Genomic DNA, 25796 nt, shown 5'->3' with positions numbered 1-25796 from the left:
GTTATCACGAGTCAGTCGTCAGAGCCAGATGACCACTAAGCATTCAATGTAGGTCTTGGAACACCATGACCTCGTCAAGGTCTCATCCAGTGATCCCATGGCCCAGTATCAATTTGTCTTCCCTTCTCTGCCCCTCTACTGTTTCCAATCTCTCTCTCTCTCCATATTTCTACAAAACAGAGTGAGGTTATACCAAACCCATTGTTACTGAATCGATCCCAACTCATGGGGACCCGATATGCTACAGAGTGGACTTGTTTCATAGGGGTTTTCTTGGGTGACATCTTTATGGAAGCAGATCGCCAGGACTTTCATCCACTGTACCACTAGGTGGGTTCAAACCGCCAATCAGTAGGCTAGTAGTCAAGTGCAAACCACCTGCACCACCAGGGCTACCTAGGATGAGGTTGTTGTTGTCCTTGGGTGTCGCTGAGTTGATTTTCAACTCACTGCCATCCCATGTGACAGAGCAGAACTGTTCCATAGCATTGCCAGATTGCCAGGTCTTTCTCCCCCAGAGCGAATGGGTGGGTTCAAACTGCTGACCTTTTGGTTCACAGCCAAGTGCTTAACCATTGAGCCACCAGGGCTCCTTAGGATGAGGTTAGTGCTCAGAAATAGTAAAAGCAACATGCTGTGAAAGGGAAGGCAGGGATTATAGAGTCAGGAATTATAATCAGGGTTATATCTGATTATAGAGTCAGGAAAAGCTCCACAAAAAAGTAAGAATTTCAACTGGGCCATGAAGGAGGATTTCAGCAAGAGAAGAATGGAAAGGAGAAGGGAGGAGCAAATCGATATAAGATGGATAAATGAAGATTTCACAGGTCGTAAAAACTGAGAAAAGGGAAATGGTCTACAGTTATTCATGGGCTTTTCCCTTGAGAAGCTCAATGTTACCAAGAAACAATAACCTGTATTAATGAGGGAACTTGGGGGAGGCAAATTAAGTCTTTCGAGACAAATTAAGACTGGAGTTTCTATGGGATATCCAGAGCGATAGGAATCTGGGGCTCAAGAGAGTCTGGCTAATCCTCTTGTACTCTTAATGTATCCTTTATTCTAACCTACTTTCTCTCACTTTGTCTTTATGACTCGTTTGAACACGTGCCCTGACTATTATGGGCTCTATCTGTCCTACACATTCTCGTGTTCCTTCTTCCTTTTCCCTCGTCCTAACCTTCCTCCTTTGCCTCACCATTCCATTTCCAAAGACTGGGTGCCAATACTCTCTTTTCATCTTCTTTTTCCCTCATCCTAACTTTCCTCCTTTGCTTCATCATTCCATTTTCAATAACTGGGTGCCAATACTTTCCTTCCTTCACTGATGCTGGCAGGACTGGAAAATGCCTGTAGACCATGCAGCCACCACACTACCTGGGGTCCTATCCCACTGCTGCAGGCTTGGCCTGGCACCCAGTCAACACTGGGCAAAATCCAGCGAGACCCCGGTGGGTTTGCCTCAGACCACAGGTTTTTCTTCCCTTTTCTCCTCTGGAAAGCTACAAACAAAACACGTTCCACCGAGAATACTTGGCAAACATCTGCTTGTCCTTGTACAACAGTCCTTGTCACACATCAATTCCTTCTTCTTCCTCATTTCTTGTCCCATTGCATGGAAGTTACACAAAGTTATCGGCTATTCACTAGGAAGAAATAGCTGAGCCAGATCTGAAATACAGATGAACTAATTACAAAACAGACAGATGACATGATTTCAGCAGGACTTCTGTTTTCATTCAAAAAAGGCAGAGGCAGCCACTGGCCCTGTGTCCCAGTTCCCTTAGCGTCCATGTCACGCCTTCCGGCCAAGGCTCCAACAGACCTCACCAAAATGCCATCTCAAATGGAACACGCCATGGAAATGATGATGTTCACATTTTACCAATTTGCTGGGGATAAAGGCTACTTAACAAAGGAGGACCTGAGACTGCTCATAGTCCCTGGCTTTTTAGAAAACCAAAAAGACCCTCTGGTCGTGGACAAAATAATGAAGTATCTGGACCAGTGCCGAGATGGCAAAGTAGGCTTCCAGAGCTTTTTTCACTACTTGCTGGGCTCACCATCGCATGCAATGACTACTCTGTAGTGCACATGAAGCAGAAGGGAAAGAAGCAGAAGAACGCAGAATCAAAGAGTCACTCACAAGAGCTATCCCGAAGAGTTGCTTAAAGAATCTGCCCCACAGCTTCCCCCTGCATAAGGATTTCATGAGCAGACTGGGGCCCTTTAGAATATGTACAGATAAAATCCAAGTCCCATTTGACCAGTAGAGAAAGGAAAGGCAGTTAAATACCAGACAGGCTTTTGATTTTTATATTGGTTGCATCCTCTTGCCCTCAATAAACAAATTCCTTTTTTAATAGCTAAAAAAAAAAGGCAGAGATAATAAATTCAGATTTAAAATTAATATCAGACTTGGTCTGAAAAGTCTACACCTGCCTAAATCTCCCTTTTCAGTTAGCATCATAAAAAGAGATTTTATTTATAGTATAATGTTAACATTTTTGGGGAAAAAACACCACCTTTAATTGAATCATAAATGGAAGAGAACTCATAGTTAGAATATTAACAAAAACTCTGTTACCCTGAACGTACGCATTGCTATCACGGATTTCTCCATTGCACAAGCTATGTGTCAAGCACCAAGGTAGGTCCTCAGAAAACAGACAAATTAGACAGGTCTCCTCCAGCCAAGCCCAGCCTCCAAATTAACAGTCTAGGGGGGAAGGTAAGCAAGGGAATAGTCAACCTCAGTACATGTGTTGAAGTCTGGATCCTGGGATGATGGGAGAAGCTCACCTAGCACAGGAGAGAGTGGGTGGGTGGAGTGAGTGGAGAAGGCTTAGACAAAACTGAGCACCTGTCCACAAGTGATCCTAGAGGTCTGATTCAGGGCAGCCCAGTCCCTCCATCCTCTGCAGACATACAACTAAATGGATCAACAGAACCCCAATCGCAGAAGAATCAGCCTCAGTCTCTAGCTCATACTTCAACGGCAAGAAAATAGAAGCAAAAGACTATTTTTCAAGAAAGTTGTTTTGTTTTGTTGTTTTTTATGGCTGGGTTACAGAGAAATCCAATTATCTAGAAACACGTATTCTTGATGGACTGTGCTTATTTCAGGCTTTTCTGCATCTAGCCCAGGATGCAAAAGTAACAGTCACCAACCACCATCCATCCACCATCACCGAGCAGCGCCGGGCAAAGCCCACCCTGCCAGAGGGCTCCCCAGGGCTCCCTCGCAGGCAGGGTAAAGCGCCCCCCACGCTAAGCTGCACACGTGCACAATCCCAGGCTTGTTTTGCCATATTCCCTCACCTGTCCCGATCCCATTTAACCTCTGTGCCAGTCTGGATGTTGCTTCACACGTGACACACCACTGATTTCCTCCATCCACGAATGTGCCAGGACACAAGGCTTTAATGTTTTACACAGACAACTCTGACACCATATGGCCTCTTACGCTATTCTCAGTGGTTTACAATAGATCACAGCTTGAGGGCAGGGTCCCTTTCTCACCTACCTCTGTTTTGAACAGCAACCTTTACAGTTCCCGGCCTGGAGTAGGCATTCCAATATTTATACTTATTCAACAAAGACTATCAAAATGCTGAAGTGTTTTAATGTGGTGGCTGTTAGCTGCCATAGAGTCAAGTCCTACTTATGGCAACCCCAGGTGTGCAGAGTAGAATTGCGCCACAGGGTTTTCTAGGCTGTGACTTTTCAGAAGCAGACTGTCAGACCTCCCTTCCGAGGCACCTCTGGGTGGGTTTGAACTGCCAAACTTTTGGCTAGTCTCCAAGCACTGAACTGTTTGCACGACACCCCAAAATTTTATTCTCACACCCACTAAGATGGCTATGATTAAAAGAAACAGAAAACAACAGGTGCTGGTGAGGACATGGAGAAACTGGAACCCTTATCAACTGCTGGTGGCCCTGTAACCTGGTACAGTTGCGGAGGGTAACAGCCTGGCAATTCTTCAAAAAGTTAAATACAGAATTACCATGCCTGTACCCATTGCCATCGAGTCGATTTGACTCATAATGACCTGATAGGACAGAGAAGAACTGTCCCATAGGGTTTCCAAAGAGAGGCTTGTAGATTCGAGTTGCCCACCACCTCTTGGTTAGCAGCCTGAGCTCTTAACCACTGCACTACCAGGGCTCCGTATGATCCAGAAATTCCACTCCTCGGTATACAGCCAAAGGAAGGGAAAGCAGGAATGCAGATGGGAACTTGCACCTCAATGTCCACTGCAGCATTATTCAAAATAGCCAAGAGGTGGAAACAGCCTAAGAGTCTATTAACAGATGAATGGATAAACAAAATGTGGTAAATACATAGAATGGAATATTACTTAACCATAAAGAGAAATGAAGTTCTGATACATGTTACAACATGAAGGAACCTTGAAAACATCATGCTGAGCGTAATACGTCAGACATAAAAGGACAACTATTGCATGGCCCCGCTTACACTGAAAATCTAGCATGGGCAAGTGTGTACACAGCAAAGTTTATCGGTGGTTACCCGGGCAAGGTAGAAAGGAGGCAGAAACGAAGACTCATTTCTTAGGGAACACTGACAGTTAAGGGTGTTGGAAAAATCTGGAAATCGATAGTGATGATGTTTAAACAAGATGAAAATGATTAATCTTACTGAACTGTACGTGCAAAAAAAGGAAAGATGGCAAATGTTTTGTTACATATATATTTACCACACACAAAAAAAAAAAACTTGCAAAAAAAAAATTCCTTCTCATTTGAGGCTATAAATTGATCATTCGAAATCATGATGTTAGTCATTTGGTAATTGAACTTAAACTCAACCTAGATATGCAGGATTTGTCTCCTAATTATTTGGCTTTTTTATCTTATTGAAGTAATAAAGCTTTGTTAAAATCACTGAATTGATAAGAATGTTTAATTTTTAATATTTATTTTATTTTTGGTGAAAACATTTTACTTTACGTTTTTTGTGTTAGTTTTTTTTTTTTTTTTTGTGGACAGGTTGTTAGTAATAAGGAAACGGAGGCCCAGATTGACACAATTATTAACTTTTTGCAAACCCCCTTTGTGACAAAGACATTTGTTAATCATAAACTAGCTCAGAGGTTATCTAATGCAAAGAATGTAACTTTAGGTAATTTCCCTTGCTTCCTGAGAGATAACCCTCAGAATTCCCTGAATAACTGAGGTGGCATGGTGGTTAAGAGCTTGGCTGCCAACCAAAAGGTCAGCAGTTCGAATTCACCAGCTGCTCCTTGGAAACCCTATGGGGCAGTTCTGCTCTGTCCTACTGAGTCTCTATGACGGCAATGGGTTTAGTTTTGGTTATCATTTTAAAACCTCCCACTCCAAAGTACACCTGAAGATTTGTGCAAATGACAGCCTTCAGCTCCCCCAAGCCAGAGATCACCTAGTAACCGGCTACCAACTGATCTCAGTATGGGTGGGGCATGCTTCAATCAATCATGTTAAGATTAGCCAATGCTTCATTTTCTATTCTATTTCCTCTTCTTCTCTTTAAAAGCCTCCCTATTGTACCTAGCCTGCATTGAGCCACTTGCTTTTTTTTAGAAACAGAACGGTCTCCCTACATGCATATAGAGTGACTGCTCCAATAAACTCTGTATACTTTAATTTCTTTGTGCTTTGATTATTTTTAACAAAGTGAATGCAAGAGAAGTTTACCTGCAGGTAAGTCTGTATACGTGCGCACACACACACACATGACAAATAGGAAAATAACTAAACCTTCTAAGCCAAAGGGGACACATCTTTCTTAAGAATATGAATATGCCTGTTTTGTCTACAGGTACGAATGGGCAATGGTGGGAAGAGAGAGAGAGAGAACTTGGCACACACTTAAACGAACAGGCAAAAAGTTACGCTCTTGATTTCTCTGCCAGGAGATGGAAAACAAGAAAACTCATCCAATACAGCTTTTAAAGACTTAAAGTGTCCTAGAAAGGTTATTTGCAATAGTTTTAAAATATGTAGAGGTCAACCCTAAAACTATTGGGAACACTGGGTGCGATCAATACTGTATTCATTTAAATTCTTATAAATGACTTTCTCCCCATCCAAGCTAACCACACAAATAACTCCTAACCAAATTTTCCAAGGGCACTGAATGCACCAAAAAAAAAAAAAAAAAAGGAAGAAAAGAAAAAGAACAGGAAAGTTCTCAGCCCCGGACTCACCTCTGGCTCGTCTGATGCATCCTCTCCGAGGGGAGTTTTCTGGAGAAGATCAGAGACGCCGTTGCTGGACGCCCTCCTGTCGGCAGCAGGTGAGGCGCAGATGTCCTCTGAGTCCATCTCCATCACATGGGAGTGGCCAGCTTCTTCCTGGCTCCAGCCCACTTCCTCTTCAGACTGCTTCAAGGAGCTATCGCTACTCTTAGCAAAGATCCCAGTAGTCGACAGGCTATTGGGCACCGACGTATAGGATGACTGGCGTCCAGAGTAAGGCCGATCCTCCACAGCCAAGTCACCAGCTTCCAGGATGTCGGGAACAGAAAGGCTCAGGCGGCGGTCCAGGTGACGAGCTGCCTGTGTGTCTAGGGGCTTGTTTGCTTTCTTTTTCACCTTCTTCTTGCTCAGGTTGATTAACAAAGGCCTGGTCCGCTGCTTTAATGAGCCCCAGACAGATGGCTTTTCCAGGTCCATAGCTACAAGAAGACTCAGAACTTCACTTCTTGAAAGAGTGTGTATCTGTGGAACACAGCTTCATTGACTCCTATAAAAGAGAACAGAAGGGAGAGAACATGAGCTTTCTCAGTGGTGTTAGGGCACACTGAAGCAGGAAACACTACTCAAAATATTCCACACTTTCCACTAAGCGATGGCGATTGAAACGTTTGATAGGTACCTTCTATAAATAGTAAACCCCACTGCCGTGGAGTAGATTCCAACTCATAGTGATCCTATAGGACAGAGTAGAACTGCTCCATGGGGTTTTCAAGGCTGGACATCTTTATGGAAGCAGACTGCCACATCTTTCTCCAGCAAAGCACCTCTTGGGTTTGAAACACCGACCTTTCAGTTAGCAGCCTAGCACTTTAACCACTGTGCCAGCAGGGCTCTTCTATAAGTAGTAGGAAAAGTATTTTTTAAGAAACTAAATTTTTAAGATGTGCTATCAGAGTCCAAAAGCCAAAACCAAATCTGCTGCCGTCTAGTCAATTCCCGCTCATAGCGACCCCATAGGACACCGTTGAACTGCCCTATAGGGTTTCTAAGGAGCGGCTGGTGGATTCAAGCTGTCAACAATTTGGTTAGCTGCTGAGCTCTTAACCACTGTGCCACCACGGCTCCTTTATCAGAGGACTTATGCAACAGTTAAAGTAATAAATGAAACAATAAGGTGAATAGGAAAAAAAAAAAACAACTTCATAAGAAGACTACTTTTATTTCCTCTCCAGGGAAAACAGAGCTAAAGAAAATTACTAGAATGGAAACAGCAGCTTTTCACCCATGTGATCAAGGGAATGTAGCTCTACTTTTCTAAATGACAGGTCAACAAACATTTTCTGTAAAGGGACAGTTAGTAAATATTTTAGACTTTGTAAGTCAGTTGGTGTCTGTCACAACTACTCGACTCTGCTAATGCGCCACCAAAGCATAGACGATATTTGCATGAATGGGTGTGGCTGTGCGCCAATAAAACTTTATTTACAAAAACAAGCAGTGGGCCATTGTTTGCCAAACCCTCCTTTAAACATATCATCTTCCTTTCCAAAGGTAAGTATGTGCTTCGAAGGACAAACACACACCCATATCAACTAGGAACTATGATTCCTTCTAGTGTCTTTACATTTTATATTAAAACAAGGTTGACCAGAAAGAAAAAAAAAAAAAAAAACTTAAAAATAGAAGATTGGTCTTTATCCCAATGGACCAGTCCGGAAGAAATGACAAAATTTAGGTAATGAGACCCTTAACAAAAGCAAGCTCCAAAGTATCAGCCAGAGAAGTATGCTTGGAAAAAGTATCTCCCACAAGCAGTTGGCTGTGAGTGACAGGAATGCTTCACAAATAAATGGGCAATTATACAGTATGTGAAATGCTATGCAGAAAGAGGATGATTGGAGATATAACAGGTTGGACTCCTCAGGGATTAAATCAAAATCAAATTTGGAGTAATCAACTCGTATTCTATGTGTCAAGCACCTCATAATAAATCTTCCAGTAAGAAAAAAAATAGTGTGGCCAGGCCACTCTGACCTGCCCTGCACTTACTTTGCCACGGGGAGCTGTAGGGAAAAAAAGGCCAACAGACTTGGCAAAATTCATTTTGCAAAATTTAAGGGCCCCAAGCTGTTGTACCCCATCCCTCCACTTTCCAGAACAGGGTATGTAGTCAACAGGAAGAACAGTCTGGAGAGCCCATAAATCAGGGGACATGTGGCCATTAGTCTTTGGAAATTCAGGACTATGTGACTCTATAGTTCTTGCCTGATGATCTCCTGCCCTGGAGAGATCTCCCAGGATGAGCTCAGGATCTTCAGAACATAATGCAGGAATGAAAAGCTTCAATTCTGGAGAGGGACTCTCAAAGCAAATTCCTGCTTTGCTATTCTGGTTACATGTATGGCGAGGGACAAGTCACCGCTCTAACTTTTCATTTTCTCACCTCTGAGTAAGAATCTACTCAACAGCACACAACAATGACAGATGGTTTTGGAGTCCCTGGGTGGTGCAAATGGTTGACGTGTTCAATTGCTAACAGAAAGGCTAGAGGTTTGAGTCTATCTGGAGGACCCTCAAAAGAAAGGCCTGGTTATCTATTTCCCAAAAATCAGCTATTAAAAATCCTATGGAGCCCACCTCTATTCTGACACACATGGGCTCAGAACAGACTTGATGGCAACTGGTTGGGTACAGAGGGATTATATAACCCAGGCTACAGATAAAAGAAGACAATGTATAAAGCACAGTGCCCGGTACAGAGAAAACACTCCATTAAAGGAAAGCTATTCTTGGCATTATTGTTGTTGTTATAATTCTTAGCTTTGATATTTTGGGGCTAGTTACTTTAGAACTCTGAATCTCTTTATTATTTCCATTTTCCAGATGAGTTTAGCAATAATCACCTTCATAGAGTTGTTGTGAGCAGTGCTTGGTACACAGTACGGCGTTAGCTATTGTGGGCATTATGACTATTCCAAATACTTTATATAGGGCCATTTAAAAATATTTTACAATCTTTCTGCTTTAATAATATTATCCTAAGCATAAATTTATGTTTCACATTAGCAAGATACAAAGACATTATTAAATTCCTATTCCACTGTTTGACTTGAAAATATGCTAAAAAAAAAAAAAGTTTCTATATTCATTTAGAAATATTTTTAGTCAATTAGCATTTAGTGGAGGCCAGTAGAGTACCACTCTGCCAGGTTAGAATAGAGCTCTACCCAGGTGCAGGTGAAGTCTTTAAGAAATGAGAAAAGTTAAACCAACAACCATATCCCATATTTGGAGTGTTAGCAAGGATTTAAGAGACTCAGAACAGGTATTGAAGCCTTGAGGAACTTATCACCTAAGTGGGAAACAACACAACACAAAGGAACCATCCTTGTGAAAGAATTTATACAAAGTTACATACTAATTACAGCTACCCATAAAGTTTTCAACAGAAGAAACACCACTCTGATCAAGGACATTAGAGCTGAAAATTTGAGATAGGCAGAGGAAAAAAAAAATTTTAAATAATGAAAAATTTGGTTGTGATGAAAGTAGTATATATAAAAAACAAAAAAATGGAGAAGGTGGCCTGTGGCCCCTAAGCAAAAACAATGAGCCCAAGGTTTGGGAATAACGTATGACCTGCGATGTCTGGATACACAGGCACAGCACAAAAGTGGTGATAAACCCAGCGTACTTGGAAAGGTGGAGGAGAAGCAGCGCTATGATCTCAGTGGAAGCAAATGACATAAGATGCACTCACGTAATGGAGTATTATACAGATGCTGAAAAGAGTCAGGTGGACCTATATATGTGTAAATATAAGCAACAAGAACAAGAGAGGCAGACAGACATATCACAGATTTAAATTTCTGGCCCTAGTGTTATTATTAGTTGCCATCAAGTCGGCTCTGACTCATGGCGAGATTACGTATAACACAACAAAATATTGCCCAGTCCCTGGTGGCATACTGGTTAAGGGCTAAGTCTTCTAACTAAACGGTCGGCAGTTAGAATCCACCAGGCACTCCTTGGAAACTCTATGGGGCAGTTCTACTCTGTCCTGTAGGGTTGCTATGAGTCCGAATCAACTCAACGGCAATGGGTTTGGTTTTTAGTTATGCCATCTTCATGATCCTTGGTATGTTTGAGTCCATTGTTGTGGCTATTGTCAGTCCGTCTCACCGAGGGCCTCCCTCACCTTCACTGACCCTCCACTTTATCAACCATGATGCCCTCTACTAGCGATTGGTTTTTCTTGATAGTATGCCCAATGTAAGCAAGTCATAGTCTCATGACGCTTGCTTCAAAAGAACATTCTGGCAGTGTTTCTTCTAAGACTGATTTGTTTGTTCTTCTGGCAGTTCGTGGTAAATTCATTAGTCTTCACCAACACCATAGTTCAAATGCATCAGTTCTTCTGTCCTCCTTTTTCATATTCAAGTTTTCACATTTATATGAAGAGATTAAAAAGACCACGGCTTGGGTCAGGTGCACCTTAGTCCTCAAGGTGACATCTTTGCTTTTTAACACTTTAAAGAGGCCGTTTACAGTAGATTTGCCCAATGCAATGCATCTTTTAATGTCTTGACTGATGCTTCCATCCGTTCATCTTTTGATTTCTTGATTGTTGCTTCCATGGGTGTTGACTGTGGATCCAAGTAAAATGAAATGCTTGACAACTTCCGTCATTTCTCCATTTATCATGATGTTGCTTACTGGTTCAGTTGGAGATTTTTGTTTTCTTTATGTTGAGGTATAATCCATACTGAAGGCTGTGGTCTTTGAGCTTCATCAGGAAGTGCTTCAAGTCCTCTTCACTTTCAGCAAGCAAGGTTGTATTATCTGTATAAAGCAGGTTGTTAATGAGTCTTCCTCCAATCTTGTTGCCCCATTCTTCTTCATATAGTCCAGATTATTTGCTCAGCATACAGACTGAATAAGTACGGTGAAAGAATACAACACTGACACACACCTTTTCTGACTTTAAACCGCATAGTATCACCTTGTTCTGCTCAAACAACTGTCTCTTGATCTACATACAGATTCCTCATGAGCACAATTAAGTGTTCTAAAATTGCTATTCTTTGTAATGTTATCCATAATTTGTTATGATCCACACAGTCAAATGCTTTTGCATAGTTAATAAAACACAGGTAAACATCCTTCTGGTATTCTCTGCTTTCAGCCAGGACCCATCTAACATCAGCAATGATAGCCCTGGTTCTGAGTCCTCTTCTGAATCCCCCTTGAATTTCCGGCAGTTCCCTGTTGATAGACTGGTACAGCCGCTTCCGAATGATCTTCAGCTAAATCTTACTTGCATGTGATATTAATGATATTGTTCAATAATTTCCACATTCGGTTGGATCACCTTTCTTGGGAACAGGCAAAAATATGGATCTTTTCCAGTTGGTTGGTCAACTAGCTCTCTTCCAAATTTCTTGGCATAGAAAAGTGAGCACTTCTAGCACCGCATTCGTTTTTTAAAACATCTCAATTGGTATTTCATCAACTCCTGGAGCCTTGTTTTTTGCCATTCCCTTCAGTGCAGCTTGAACCTCTCCCTTCAGTACCACTGGTTCCTGATCATATGCTACCTCCTGAAATGGTTGATTGGCAACCAATTCCTTTTGGTATAGTAACTATGTATTCCTTCCATCTTCTTTTGATGCTTCCTACGTTGTTCAATGTTTTCCCCATAGAATCCTTTAGTATTGCAACTCGAGGCTTGGATTTTTTCTTCAGTTCTTTCAGCTTGAGAAATGCCAAACATGTTCTTCCCTTTTGGTTTTCTAACTCCAGGTTTTTGCACATGTAATTATAATACTTTATCTTCTGGAGCCGCCCTTTGAAATCTTCTGTTCAGCTCTTCATCATTTCTTCCTTTTGCTTCAGCTACTCGAGGTTCAAGAGCAAGTTTCAGAGTCTCTTCTGACATCTATTTTGGTCTTTTCTTTCTTTTCTGTCTTTTTGATGACCTCTTGCTTTCTTCACGTATGATGTCCATGATGTCATTCCATACTTTGTCTGGGTCTTATGTCATTAGTGTTCAATGTGTCAAATCTATTCTTAGGATGGTCTCTAAATTCAGGTGGAATATACTCAAGGTTGTACTTTGGCTCTCGTGGGTGACTTGGTCTGATTTTCTTCAGTTTCAACTTGAACTTACATATAAACAAGTATTACACTAGGTATTACATTAGGGTTTTAATTTTCATTTTTCTAATGGCCAACGATATTGAAAATCTTTTCATTCATTTATGGGCTAGCCTGATATTTAGCTTGGTAAATTGTTTATTCAAGACTTTTACCTTTTTTTTGTTTTTAATTGGGATGTTTGTTTTCTTATGGGTGAGTTATCAAAGGTCTTTACATATTTTTGATACAAGCCCTATGCTGGACACATAACTTATGAATATTTTCTCCCAGTTTGTATCGTGACTTTTCATACTCTTCATGGAGTCTTTTGCATGCAAAAGTTTTTAATTTTGATGAAGTCCAATTGATGAAGAGTTTTCTGTTATGGAATGTACCTTTGGTGTCATATCTAAGAACTCTTGGCTTAAACCCAGTTAACAAAGGTTTTTTTCTATGTTATTTTTTTTCTCTAAAAGTTTTATATTTTACATTTGGATCTATGATTTTGAGCTAACGTCTCTATAAGGTGTGGAGTTTAGATCAAGGTTCATTTTTGCATATGTATGACAAATTGTTCCAATACAATAGGTTGTAAAGACTATTTTTTCTCCATGCAATTGCTTTTACAACTACGTCAAAAAAAAAAAAAAAAACCCTGTGTCAGTCTATTCCTGGACTATTGTTTTTCGTTGATATATGTGTCTATCCCATATCTAATACTTGATTTTGATTACTGTAGCATTACACTCTTAAAATTGGGTCATGTAATTTCTCAACATTCATTCATCTTTTCCAAAATTATTTAGCTACTCTAGTCCTTCTGTACTTCTATATAAATTTTAGAGTAAGTCTGCCTACATCTACAAAAAACCCAGCTGGGGTTTTGATTGGAATTGTGTTCAATCTATAGATCAGTTTGAGAATACTGGCCTCTTTACTATGTCGAGTCTTCCTGTGTATGCCATTTATTTATGTTTTCTTTTTTCTCTCATTAACTTTTTGCTGGCTTAGAGCAAATATATCCAGTGTACATGTTTTCTTAGACTTATATTTAAGTATTCCATTTCTATTGAAGCTATTTAAATAGTATTGAATGGTATTGGTTTTTAACTTGTTTTCACTTATATATCGCTTTATGTATAGAAACACAATTGAATGTTGTATGTTGGCCTTGTATCCTCTGAACTTGCTAAACTCACTTAGTTTTAAAAGCTTTTATTAGATACCTTGAGATTTTCTAGGCACTCTGGTCGCACAGTGTTTAATAGCCGGCTGCTAACCAAAAGGTCATCAGTTCAAATCCACCAGCCACTCCTTGGAAACTCTATGGGGCAGCTCTACTTTGTCCTATATGGTTGCTATGAGTTAGAACTGAGGCAATGGTGACGGGTTTAGTTTGTTTTTTTTTTTGAGATCTTCTACATAGAAAATTATGTTTTTTTGTGAATGAGGGCATTTTTATTTATTCCTTTCCAATCGCTACACCTTTTATTTCTTTTTCTTGCTTTTTGGACTGCCTAAAACGTCAAGAATGATGTTAAACAGGATCAGTGAAAGCAAACCTCTTTATGTCTTTCCCGATCTTATAGAGAGCATTCAATCCTTCACCGTTAAGTATGATGTTAGAGGCTTATCAATTTTACTGATATTTTTTTCTTCAAAGAGCCAGTTTTTGGTTTAAATGATTTTTATTGTTCTCAAAACCATACATTACTGCTCTTACCTTTATTGCTTGTTTCCTAATGCTTGGTTTAGGCATATTTGCTCTTTTTTACTTTCTTAAGACGGTAGCTAAATCAGCGAGTGCAAACTACAACTCACAAGCCACATTCAGACTACTAAGTGCTTTTCTACATAAAGTCTTATGTACAAAAAACTTATTCACTTACTGCCTAAGGCTGCTTTTGCACCATACTGGCAGATTTCAATAATCGCAAGAGATACTATCTGGCCCACAAAGATTAAAATATTCACTATTGCTGTGCAATGAATTACTGAATATGGCCCTTGTAGCCATGGTCTTTGTGGCTCACACACAATGACTGAGTGGGACTATGCAAATAAGGTATATGGAGCCCTAACAAAGGAATTGGTCAGTTTTGCTATTCCATTAGGCTTAAAATGAGTCATCCCAGAGGCAGGAAGAGAGGATCTTATCACCACCAAAAAACAAAAGCCAGGAGTACAGCATGTCCTTTGGACCTGGGATCCCTGCACTGAGAAGCTCCCGGAACCAGGCGATGGCAAGAGGGAGAGAGAGTTGTAACACTGAAGACGGTAAGAAACGGCAGCAGAGAAATGGCAGCAGCACAGGCAGGAGATAGCACAGCAGGCTTCCTGGGCCTATAGGGTGAGAAAGCTGAGTGCCTTTGGGAAGGGGGCCTGCTGGCAGAGTAGGGTGCCTACAGGCACTTGGTGGAGCTAGGGTTGCTGACCCATGGAGCTAGAGCTGAGCACCTTCAGGTCTAGGCTTACCGGCAGAGTGGGGTGCCTCGGAGCACTTATTGGCAGAGCTAAAAGAGTTTTTCTAACACTGGCCTGTGCAGGGCAGAAGAAGAGGGCCCAGAGAGAGATGTGGTAGATCCTGGATGAGTCCAGGATTTACGAAGAGCTTTATGGGGTTATTTTTCAAGCTCCTCCTTCTCAGCTATCTCCTCTCAATACTTTGAATTCTCCGGATCTCCCCTTTTCAATTCTCCCATAAGAAACAACCCACTTTTTTGATCACACCAGAATGGTGAGAGGATAGGGAGAAACATAGAAAAGCAATGGCTATCCCTACCCGCTTGGAGCTACCACTTCACCAATCAAAAATGAACATCCCCCTAATTCATTGTTCTAACTCCTAGAGTTTCCCACTGCTAGCTGCTTTTGCTGCTATCACCTCTGTCACAAGATTGCCAGGAAGCTGGGGCATGAGAAAATGGAGATAAGGGAGAGACAAAAGACAGGGGATTCCCCCTTCTCTGAGCTTTAGGACTTCCCTCTTTCTGCTCCTTGACCCACGTCTAGAGAGCTTCTGTGGGATCTCTCTGTGTCTGCTCCCAAGTCCTCACTTCTGGATTTGGGGGTGCACTGAATTCAAGGTGAGGGATAGCAAAGGAAGAAAAGGGTAAACTGATTGCCAGGTGTGTGGTATTTCGATTTTGGTGTTCTTCCCTAACCCACCTGCTGATATGTATGCACTTTTCAAAGACCTCAACTAACTTGTTCTCGCATTCATCTGGGTCATATAGTTGTGTTCAGTGAGAAAGAAAGGTTGGTATGCTTTTACTCCATCTTACCTGGAACTGCAACTCTTTTAAGACATTTTGCAAAAGGCTTCTGACCATAATTTTCCCAAGTATACAAGTAATAAAGAGACTACAACAAATACATAAACTCAAAAATATGTGCCCAGTAAAAAAAAAAAAGTTCTTAAAGGTGTTAAAGGTCTGATTAAAGCTGATACACTTCTCTTATGTATGTTTAAAACTCAGATAACTAAGACAATTTTTGTACCCCTGTGATGTTAATGAGACAGCTCTTACCTCACACCACCAAGAAAGTAGTGCCAGGAGCAGAGCATATCCTTTGGACTTTCTCGGTGGTGTGAGGTCCCCATGTCTCTCTGCTCACTTCTCTCTTTTATATCTCAAAAGACATTGACTTAAAGTACAATCAAATCTTCTAATCTTGTAGATTGAGTCCTGCCTCACTGACATAAACTGCCTCTAATCCTGCCTCATTAACATCATAGAGGTACAATTTACAACAGATAGGAAAAATCACATCAGATGGCAAAATGGTGGACAAGGACATAATACTGGGAATCACGGCCTAGCCAAGTTGACACACATTTTGGGGGGCCACAATTCAATCCATAATAACGCTCTTAGACCACAGTCTCTGTCTGGTATGCTTGAAAATGTCCTTCCTCCAGTGAATAACGTATTCTCCAGAATAAAGAAAAAATTAAAGGAAGAATAAATCCAAGTAACAGTTACGTTTGAACAGAAGACTGATGAGATAAATCCAGCCACCTGAGTTTTAAAATATATTCAATTTTCCTCACCTCAAACGATATATAAAAACAAACATACACATATTTATTCCATTTTATACTACTGGCATAAGTGCACAGGTTCTTATCATGAATATCCAAAGGACTACAAATTAAAATGTAGCCCATACTCTAGAAAGCATCAGCCCTAGAAGGAAAATCTCAAAATATCTATGCTACCCTACTGGGTAAACTTTAGCATTCAGTTATTGAAGAAAAATAAGCATTCTGACTCTCCAAATAACTAATAAGCAAAGTCTTTACAGAAAAAGGCCCCAAGCCAAGGGGCCTAATGGAAGTTTCGTTTTTTATGATTTTAAACCAGACATCCTCCTCAGTTGGCGGCTATCTATTGACCAAATGGAAAAAGAAGAGCAAACCTTTTAAAAGCCAGCCCCCAAATTTCTGCTGGAATTGGAACCACAACCACTATCTGAATACAAATTACAGAATAACAACGGCATCATTTTTTAAAGGCTATTAAGTAAGAGCTGTTCAGCGGCACCGGCTCCAATTATGTTTCTCAAAGCTTTACTTTAGCGTAAACGGGATAAGAAGAGTTTACCTTCGTCATCTATATATCAATTCACATGACAGAGCAGTAAACAGTTGCTAGTTAGAATGTGTCATTATGCATACCAAGGCTATCTTTCTGGTTAACCATCAAGATTTTTTTTTTTTTCTCATTAGTAGAAAGGAAATTTCATATCACACCCTCTTAAAGTTAATAAAAAGAAAAATAAAACCCAAGTTCAATGAATTGAAAATCTTTTAAATATACTTGTATCATGGGGAATATAAAGATAAATAAAATAAAAAATAAACAAAAGGGTAGCCAGGTATTTAATCAAACACTAAGTGTTACTGTGAAGGTATTCTGTAGATGTGGTTAACATCTACAATCACTTGACTTTAAAGGCTATGACCCTGGATGACAGGGCCTCATCCAATCAGTTGATGACTGTAAGGGCAAAAACCGAGGTTTCCCAAAGAAGAAAACAGCCTGCCTCAAGACAACAGCATACAGGCTGGCAGCCTGCCCTATGAATACTGGAGTTTCCAGCCTCACAACAGTGTGAGCAAATTCCTTAAAATAAATAAATACATTTATTCTAAAATAAATAAATAAAATCATACAGAAGGATTATTCAGCATTCTGATAGAACTGGGATAGGAATCTATACACCTGAGTACCTTAATTCTGCCTCTAGCAAAAACAGCCTTTCCCTTTACTAAAGGAGGCTATCCTCAAATAATAATAAAAAAAAGTCTTTGATTATTTTTTTTGATATGATGAACAATTTCTCTGCTTTTAAATTTCACTCTTTTCTTCTAAAACATAGCTTCCCAGTCTGTCATTCAAAAAACTAAAAAAGTTTTTTTTTTTTTTCATTCAAGTCGCTACTAAATTTGTAGTCCAATCAGGAGAAAGAAAAAAATATATATGATTCCATACATTAGACATACTATCTAAAAACATATAATGAAGACATACCCTTCTAAAATTAAGATCAATCAAAATAAATGGATGCATTTTTTAATCCCACTACTTATGTTCTTGGAAAAGAACATACTAGAAGATTAGTTAATAGAGTTAATAGAGGATTAGTTCCCATCTCCCATGGTTACAGCTCTATTATAAGATCTAGGTTCTTAAAAATCTCACCCATAAAATAGGCCCCAGAATTGCTTACCTATCTTTCTTAATTGTTCCTAAATCATATCCCATACTTGGGAAGGACTGAGGGGCAAGAAAGGAAGTGCTAGGGTTTTTGAAACTTGCATATAACTTGTATTTCCACTTTAATTTCAAATTCTGATAAGATATCCACAGTTACTACCGTACCCTGAAGTGACCAAAATGAGAACAGTGAAAGTATAAATTAAATGATTAACAAGATGTAAGAAAGATAATGAGCCTTGACCAAGTAAATAATCCATATAACAAAAGAACAAAGAAATTAGGTTGACCTTGACCTGGTCTGAGATCTTGGACTTTGATAGTGCTTCCACCATTCTAATTGGTAAGACTGACTCACTGTGTCTAAACCATTTGTGCAAACGATATGAGTTTTGTTGAATGTCTGTTTTCCTCTCAAGAGCCTGGAATTTTTAAATATACTAGCAGAGGGTACCTATGTGACCAGACCCAATAGGACCCTGACCACCAAGTCTTTAATGAGTTTCCCTGAAAGATAACATTTTGCATGTGTTGTTACAACTTGTTGATGGAGTAATTAAGCACATCCTGCTTGACTCCACCAGGAGAGAACTCTTGAAAACTTGAGCCTGGTTTCCTCTAAACTCCCCCCTTGTACCTTTTACCTTTGTTGATTTTTCTTTGTATCCTTTCACTATAATAAACCATAGCCATGAATACGACTATACGCTGTGTCCTGTGAGTCCTCCTAGTAAATCACCAAACCTGAAGGTAGTTTCAGGGACCCCACCTCCCAAATACAGAAACAATCAAAATGTGAATGCTTTAGCATAGGGGCCAAAATGAACAGATCTGGAAGAAATGGAAATATTATAAATTATTCTGATTCATTCATCATCAAGAGAAGATGAAAGGAAACAAACTAGATGATGATGACGATGATGACGGTGGTGATGGTGTTGGGGAGAGGGAGGAGGAGGAGGAGGGGGAAGAGAAGAAAAGCAAAAGAGAAATCTCATTACAGCATCAATGTTTTCAAATACAAGCAAGAAAAAAAAAGGGCAGCTCAAAGAGGAAGAAACTGATGAGTCTGCATGGGGTTGATAAGGAAATAAGGTGAAAAAGTCAATCTAATTCATCTTATTCTATGGGCCATGTTTACCTCTGAGCACATCTGCTTTTACAGAAACATTCAAGAGGAACCAGAAATCCAACAGCCAAGGGGGAATAACTCAACATCTTAGGGAAGGTGTGCTGGCAGCAAAGGCCTAACAAACATGGCATTTACATGGACAAAAGAAAACAATTTGAAGGACTACAACAGGGTGGGAGGCTTACCCAACTAGGCATCAAGATTTACTATAAGCTTATGGTAACTAATTCCTGTGAGGTATTGGCAGATACAGATAACCAAGTACAGAACTTATATATACCCACTCCAAACTTTATATATGACAGAGATCGCATTGCAGGTCAGTGAAGCTGGGGTATAGTTCTATGCACTAAAAGGTGCTTTGAAATTGGATTATCTATATGGATGAAAAAAGGTCCCTAAGTGGCACAAACAGTTTGCCCTTTATTAGCCTAAAGATTGGTGATTTGAACCTACCCAGTGACACCACAGAAGTTAAGTCCTGGTGATCTGCTTCCCTAAAGATTACAGCCCAGAAAATTTCACTGGACAGTTCTACTCTGTAACACGTGTAGTCATCATGAGTCAGAATTAACTCAAAGGCAACAGGTTTTTTGTTGTTGTTGTTGTTTTTAATACAGATAAAAAATAAAATCTGATCCCTACCTCAAACCATAAACAAAACACTTGAACACAGATTAAACGACTGATTGTGAAAAGCAAAACTTTAAAGACTTTACAAGAAAATACATAAAAATCTATTTATGACCTTCAGGATTTTTAAGCCATATCCCCACACACAAAAGCACAATATGTAAAGAAAAATACTGATAAATTCAACAGACCAAAATTAAAAAAGCATTTATGAATTGTGACACCATATAAGTTTTTTGTTTGTTTGCTTTGTTTTGTTTTAAGCAGCTACTTACATCTCTGTTATCAAAGAATTTCAGTTTAAAATTCTGGCAGACGGGAAGCAGAGGAGAAAATGATTGGCAGGTGCTCATAATTTCTGAGAGTTTTCCAAATTCTCTGGAGCCAGTACAAGAGTATGAACACTGAATCTTGGACTTATTAAATGCAAATTTCTTCAACACACTATATTTCACTTTAATTGCACCTAGAGAAATTAAGTCAATTTAAAAAGCTAAGACTTAACTCACAACCAGGTCAAGTATCATAGACTTCCCTTCTCATTTTATGGTTCTTGTTTTATGGCCCAGATTCCTTGTTAGGATCTAATGAGATCATTATATCCATTAAAGTGCTTTGCAAACAATAAGTACTAAATAAGTGAGCTTCAACACTCTATCACCTGCCCCATCTGAGGTTTTATCTGATCTTTTCTGATTTTTCTTGCTTTAAATAGTTTCAAAACCCTTTTATATATCATACTGACATTTTTCGTATACCTCAGTCCATAATCATTTCATAATCATTTTCAGACTCCTGACCCTATTAGTTCCAAATATTCTCTGTCTAGGTTATGTATCCCCACACCCACTTCTGTTGCTACTGTTCTATACTCACCTGTCTTCAGTTAGGAGTCCTAGTGGTACAGTGGTTAAAGCACTTGGCTGCTAACCGAGAAGTCGGCGGTTCAAACCCCCCGGCTGCTCCATGGAAAAAAGGCGTGGCAGCATGTTTCTGTGAAGATTTATAGCCTTGGAAACCCTATGAGGCAGTTCTACTTTGTCCCACAGGGTTGCTATGAGTCAGAAGTAACTCGATGGCAATGGGTTTGGTTTTTTAGACTTGTTACCTTTTCTTCAAATTCTGATATATTTATGCCATACAAATATGTATTATATAACCAACACAAAAAGAACTGATGACACCTTATGAAATAAAAACTCAAATACAATTGCATTACTGTGTATACTTTATAACAAAGTTCCTACCAGAAGTAACCAATATTCTAAAATTGTATTCATTGTAACTTTGTATTTTGTTAGATAGTATTTAATATATACAGATATAATACTATTTTTGAATGATTGTAAACTTTATTATAAACTTTATGTAAGTGATATATACTTTTTCAATCAGCATTACCTTTAGGAACTTCACCCACAATGATAAATGTAGTTTTCTTAAAGTCATTTTAACAGTTGTATAATATGTCATTGTTGGAAGATGCTATAATTTATTTATCAAATTTCCTGCAGAAGGGCACTTAAGATGCTTATATTATTTTACCTCTATAAACAGAGCTTTAAAGAAGATTCTTACACTTGTCTCCTGAACCACATGTCAGTTTCTCGCAGATTTTCAATGAGGGATGGATAGCCCCACTGTATATAACTGGAAGCACATGAAGAATGTTTGCTATAAAGATGATGTGGGAGAAGAGATAGCTCACCGTACTGGGTGGCAACAAGGATACTGAAGGTACCACACAAGAGAGACCTGTCTTACCCAAATGACCAACAGAGTCTCATCCCATTGAGAAACACTGCATCGAGGAGTAGAACTGTTAGTTTCTGGGCTATATGTATCCAAATCTCAACTAGCTCAGCCCAGGCATTGACAAATTGTTCTCCAAAATGGATATATTAATTTAAATACCTAGTATCAGCCAATGGTTCCCATTGTGCTACATCCTCACCACCACTTAGTATTGCAAGGCTTTTTGATATTTGTCCATCTGAAATTGTGAAAGGGGACCTCACTGATGATTTACTTTGCATTCTGGATGAGTGGATGGGTGGATGGACAGATGGATGGGCAGGCAGGCAGGCAGACAGCTTCCATCAAGTTGACTCTAACTCGTGGTGACCTTATATACTACAATGCTTATATACAATATATAAACATTGCCTAGTCCTGCATTATCCTCATGCTTGCTGGTAGCATGTTCGAATCCATCCTTGAGGCTATTGTAACAATCTATCTCACCAAGAGTTCCCTCACCCTCATCGGTCCTCTACTTCACCAGACACAATGTCCTTCTCCAGGGACTGATCCTTCCTGATGATGTGTTCATATACAGAGAGTTGGACAATGTTCTATAATAATCCACAGGATTTTCATTGGCTAATTTTTGCAAGTAAATCACCAGGCCTTTCTTCCTCATCTGCCTTAGTCTGGAAGCTCTGCTGAAACCCCTTCATTATGAGTGATCCTGCTGGTATTTGAAATACTGGTAGCATAGCTTGCAGCATCACAAATATGCAAGTGACCACATTTCAACAAACTGACAGACAAGCGGTAAATCAATATACAGACGGAGATGTATCATTACACAATTATACATATATATCAGTATAAAAAAATTAATAAATATTTTCCCAGTCAGAGTTTCTATTTCTTCTTTGACTAGTTTTTACAAATTATCTTTTTTTTTTTTTTTTGGAAGATTTGTTCATCACATTTAAATAGTAAAGTTTATTGGAATAAAGTTGCTTATAATATCTTCTTATGTTTTTATTTCTTCATGATCTGCAGTAAAAACACCCTTTTCATTTCTCATATTGGTAATAGGCTTTATCTCTTATTTTCCTGATCAGCCTTGCAAGGAGTTTATCAGATTTATTAATCTCTCTTAGAATTTCTACTTTATCGATTTCTGCTCTTAATCTTTACTATTTCCTTCCTTCTACGCCCTTTGGGTTCGATGTGCTCTTCTTTTCTAGATTCTTTAAGATATTTTTTGACTATTTTTTCTCTTACATGCATTTAATGCCATAAATTTCCCTCTAAGAACTGTTTCAGTTGCATCCCACAGGTTTGAGAATGTAATATTTTCACCACTGAGTTAAAAAATATTTCCTAATTTCCATTTTGAATTATTCTGTGACACACAGGTTTTTCAGAAGTTTAGTTCTCAATTTCTAAAACACACGGAGACTGCCTAGTCATCATTGTGTAACTGAATTCTAGCTGCATTCCTGAGAATTAAGCCAGAAAAGAAATTCTTGCGTTTTCTCCCTTTTGAAAGCTGAGGCTTCCTTTATGGCCCAACATATTAATTCTGTGCTTGTTGAGTTCTATATATGTCAATTAGTTCAAGCTGATTAATTCTGATCTAGGGTCTTCTGGTTCTTGTCTACTCATTCTATTAGTAAAAAAAGAGGTGAGCTATTAAGAAATAGTAATGATGTCAAGTTGAGGGGATTCAATAAAGGAGACCAGAAGGAAGGAGTATCAGGACTGAGGTCAGCACAATTAGCAAGTACTAGTGCCATTTACTGAGAAGTATCAATTTTAAAGGGGGAATCCTTGGCTTTGTTGTATATTTGAGAAGTCTAGTTAAAGAACCCAAGTTGGCAGCTGGACATATGAGTGTGGAGCTATAAGAGAGGTAAGGTCTAGAAACAGACTTTGAAGGGATTGGCATCCAGATGATCAGTGGAGGCACAGTAATGGGTGTGAATGTCAAGAAGGGTATACAATGAAAAGTTGGAATGATACTTAAGGAACTCCAGCATTTAATGATCAGTTAGAGCAGAAGAACCATGAAAAAAAAAAATAAAAACCAACCAAACCCATTGCTGTCAAGTTGATTCCTAGTCATAGTGACCCTATAGGACAGGGGAGAACTGTTCCATAGGGTTTCCAAGGAGTGGCTGGTGGATTCAAACTGCTGACCTTTTGGTTAGCAGTGTAGCTCTTAACCACTGTGCACCAGGGCTCCCAACTAAAAAGACTCAATCAGAGAGTAAAAAAATGTGTGGTATCATCTTATGACAAATACAACTCAAGACAAGAAGGCAAAGGAAGGCCGTTTCATAGAGGAAGTGGTCAACAGCGTCAAGTGCTGCCTGCAGATCAGGCAATATCAATCCTGAAAGTCCCTAGAGAAATGGAGATTATTAGTAATCCTAGTGTGAGGTGTCTGAGAAAATAAGCCTTATTTGAGCAAGTCCAGAAAAGGGTGGGAAGGGAGAATTTGGAGGCAATAGGTTAGATGACTTCCAAAAAATTTTCCTTAAGAGAAGAGAGGTTTAGGTCAAGTTGAAGAGACTTGGTGGAGGGGTATACTACTCATGTTAAAGGTACGTGCTTCTCTGGCTAAAGTACTCACTCAATAATTACTTGTTAATTGAACTGCTCCCCAGTACACACACACACACACACACACACACACACACACACACACGTCCTTATGTTCCATCATCATCATCTGTCACGCACCTACGGGCACAGCCCAATAAATAATTGCATAGTCTTGACAATATACACCAAGTGCAAGAGCAGGTAATTCAGTTCTTCACATAATTGAATTTAATAGCTTCATGTTAAACCATAAGGATGTATTTCTTAATAAGTTTCTATATTAAAAAAACAATTGTCAAAAAAATTGTCAAGCTTCAAATGCCCTGTATAACATTATCATCAAATTTCAATGTTTGCCTTGTCTAGGAATTGCTTGCAGAAATAGAACATATGAAGTATCTTTGGGGCTTCACTGTTAGAGGGATAATATGAGGGGAAGATGTTAATTTCCAGTATAAAATTTTATTTTTAAGTAAACACCACATTGTAGAAGCTATTTTAGGAAATTTAATGTGACTGAAAGGCTACCCTAAACACAAACACTAAGTTAGAACAAAAGAAACCTTATACATATGCCTCTAAGCCATTTCTGGTGTTAAACAGAGCATGTTTACAAATTGTGTAAATTTTTAAGCCACTGAATCAACACAAAACTTTCAGAACCAAAAAAAAAAAAAAAATCTTTCAAAGGAATGATTGTACTTTTCAAAAGCAAGAAGCAAAATTTAAATGTAAATCCCTTTTTTTTAAATAAACATCTCACATAGTTTCACTATGCCCTGCTTCCAAAACATCAAACCTGTCCAGCTTCCTTTTATTACTCACATGACATTTCAAAGCATTTTTCCAGCCCACGCCTATATCGACAGAAGCAGGAGACATTTATTGTCTACCCATGGAACAATTACACGTCCTCAGAGCAGACAGGAAAACTCAATAATCCTAACATGCTATGAATAATTTTATTGAAAGCCTCTAGAGATTTTTAACCAGTTTCAAAACACATACTCAAAGAGAATCACATCATTATGTCCTTAAGGCAGTCTTTTATAAAAGTAAAATTATTGTGTTTTCCTCAGTTAAAAATACTGGAAGAATCACAGAGTTCCATGAGTATAGAAATCTGAGTCTTGGATGACCTGGTTTCTGCCACTCTTGCAACATTTCTCAAAATTGTTCAGATGGGGTGATTGCCATAAGGCATTGATCCCATCATATGGATTAGAATCTATTTAACTAGGGGAAATTATGACTTTATTATACACACCACTCTCTCGTTCACACACACATAACAACATATATACACAACCATGTATTACCAGTTATTTCCAGCGTCTCCTTTTTCTTTGCTATATTTTATAATAATGCATTTATTCAATAAATATCTGTGGGTATCTAAGTGCTAGGGATATTCCAGCCATTGAGGCTACATCGGTAAGCAAAATGGAGTCCCTGTTCTCATGGAGGTTATGGTCTACTTGGAAGAGACAGACGGTAAACAAATATTTAATATGTTGAGTGACAATAAGGAAAAGAACAACAGCTAAGGAGGAGAGGGCCAGGCTGCCATTTTTTCTTTTTTTTTTAATTTGATTTTACTGTGGTAAAATAATGAATAACATAA

General features: G+C 39.1%; 1 protein-coding gene and 1 pseudogene across 7 annotated transcripts in view; one reads left to right on the top strand and one right to left on the bottom strand.

Annotated features, from left to right (window-relative positions):
- The window catches only part of MCTP2 (multiple C2 and transmembrane domain containing 2), a 310773-nt gene that overhangs the window by 228382 nt on the left and 56595 nt on the right, over positions 1–25796 (bottom strand). For all 7 annotated transcript variants that reach the window (XM_049852810.1, XM_049852809.1, XM_049852815.1 and 4 more), the window contains exon 2: positions 6212–6749. In XM_049852810.1, the coding sequence (XP_049708767.1) occupies positions 6212–6679 (468 nt within the window). In that variant the 5' untranslated portion in view covers positions 6680–6749. The remainder of the gene's footprint in view (positions 1–6211; positions 6750–25796) is intronic.
- LOC126057275 (protein S100-A10-like) lies at positions 1812–2172 on the top strand (annotated as a pseudogene).

This window comes from Elephas maximus, chromosome 13 (assembly GCF_024166365.1).
Source record: "Elephas maximus indicus isolate mEleMax1 chromosome 13, mEleMax1 primary haplotype, whole genome shotgun sequence".
In the NCBI taxonomy this organism is placed as follows: domain Eukaryota; kingdom Metazoa; phylum Chordata; class Mammalia; order Proboscidea; family Elephantidae; genus Elephas; species Elephas maximus.
The sequence above is the reverse complement of the archived record's forward strand: the minus strand, read 5'-3'. Positions and strand labels throughout refer to the sequence as shown.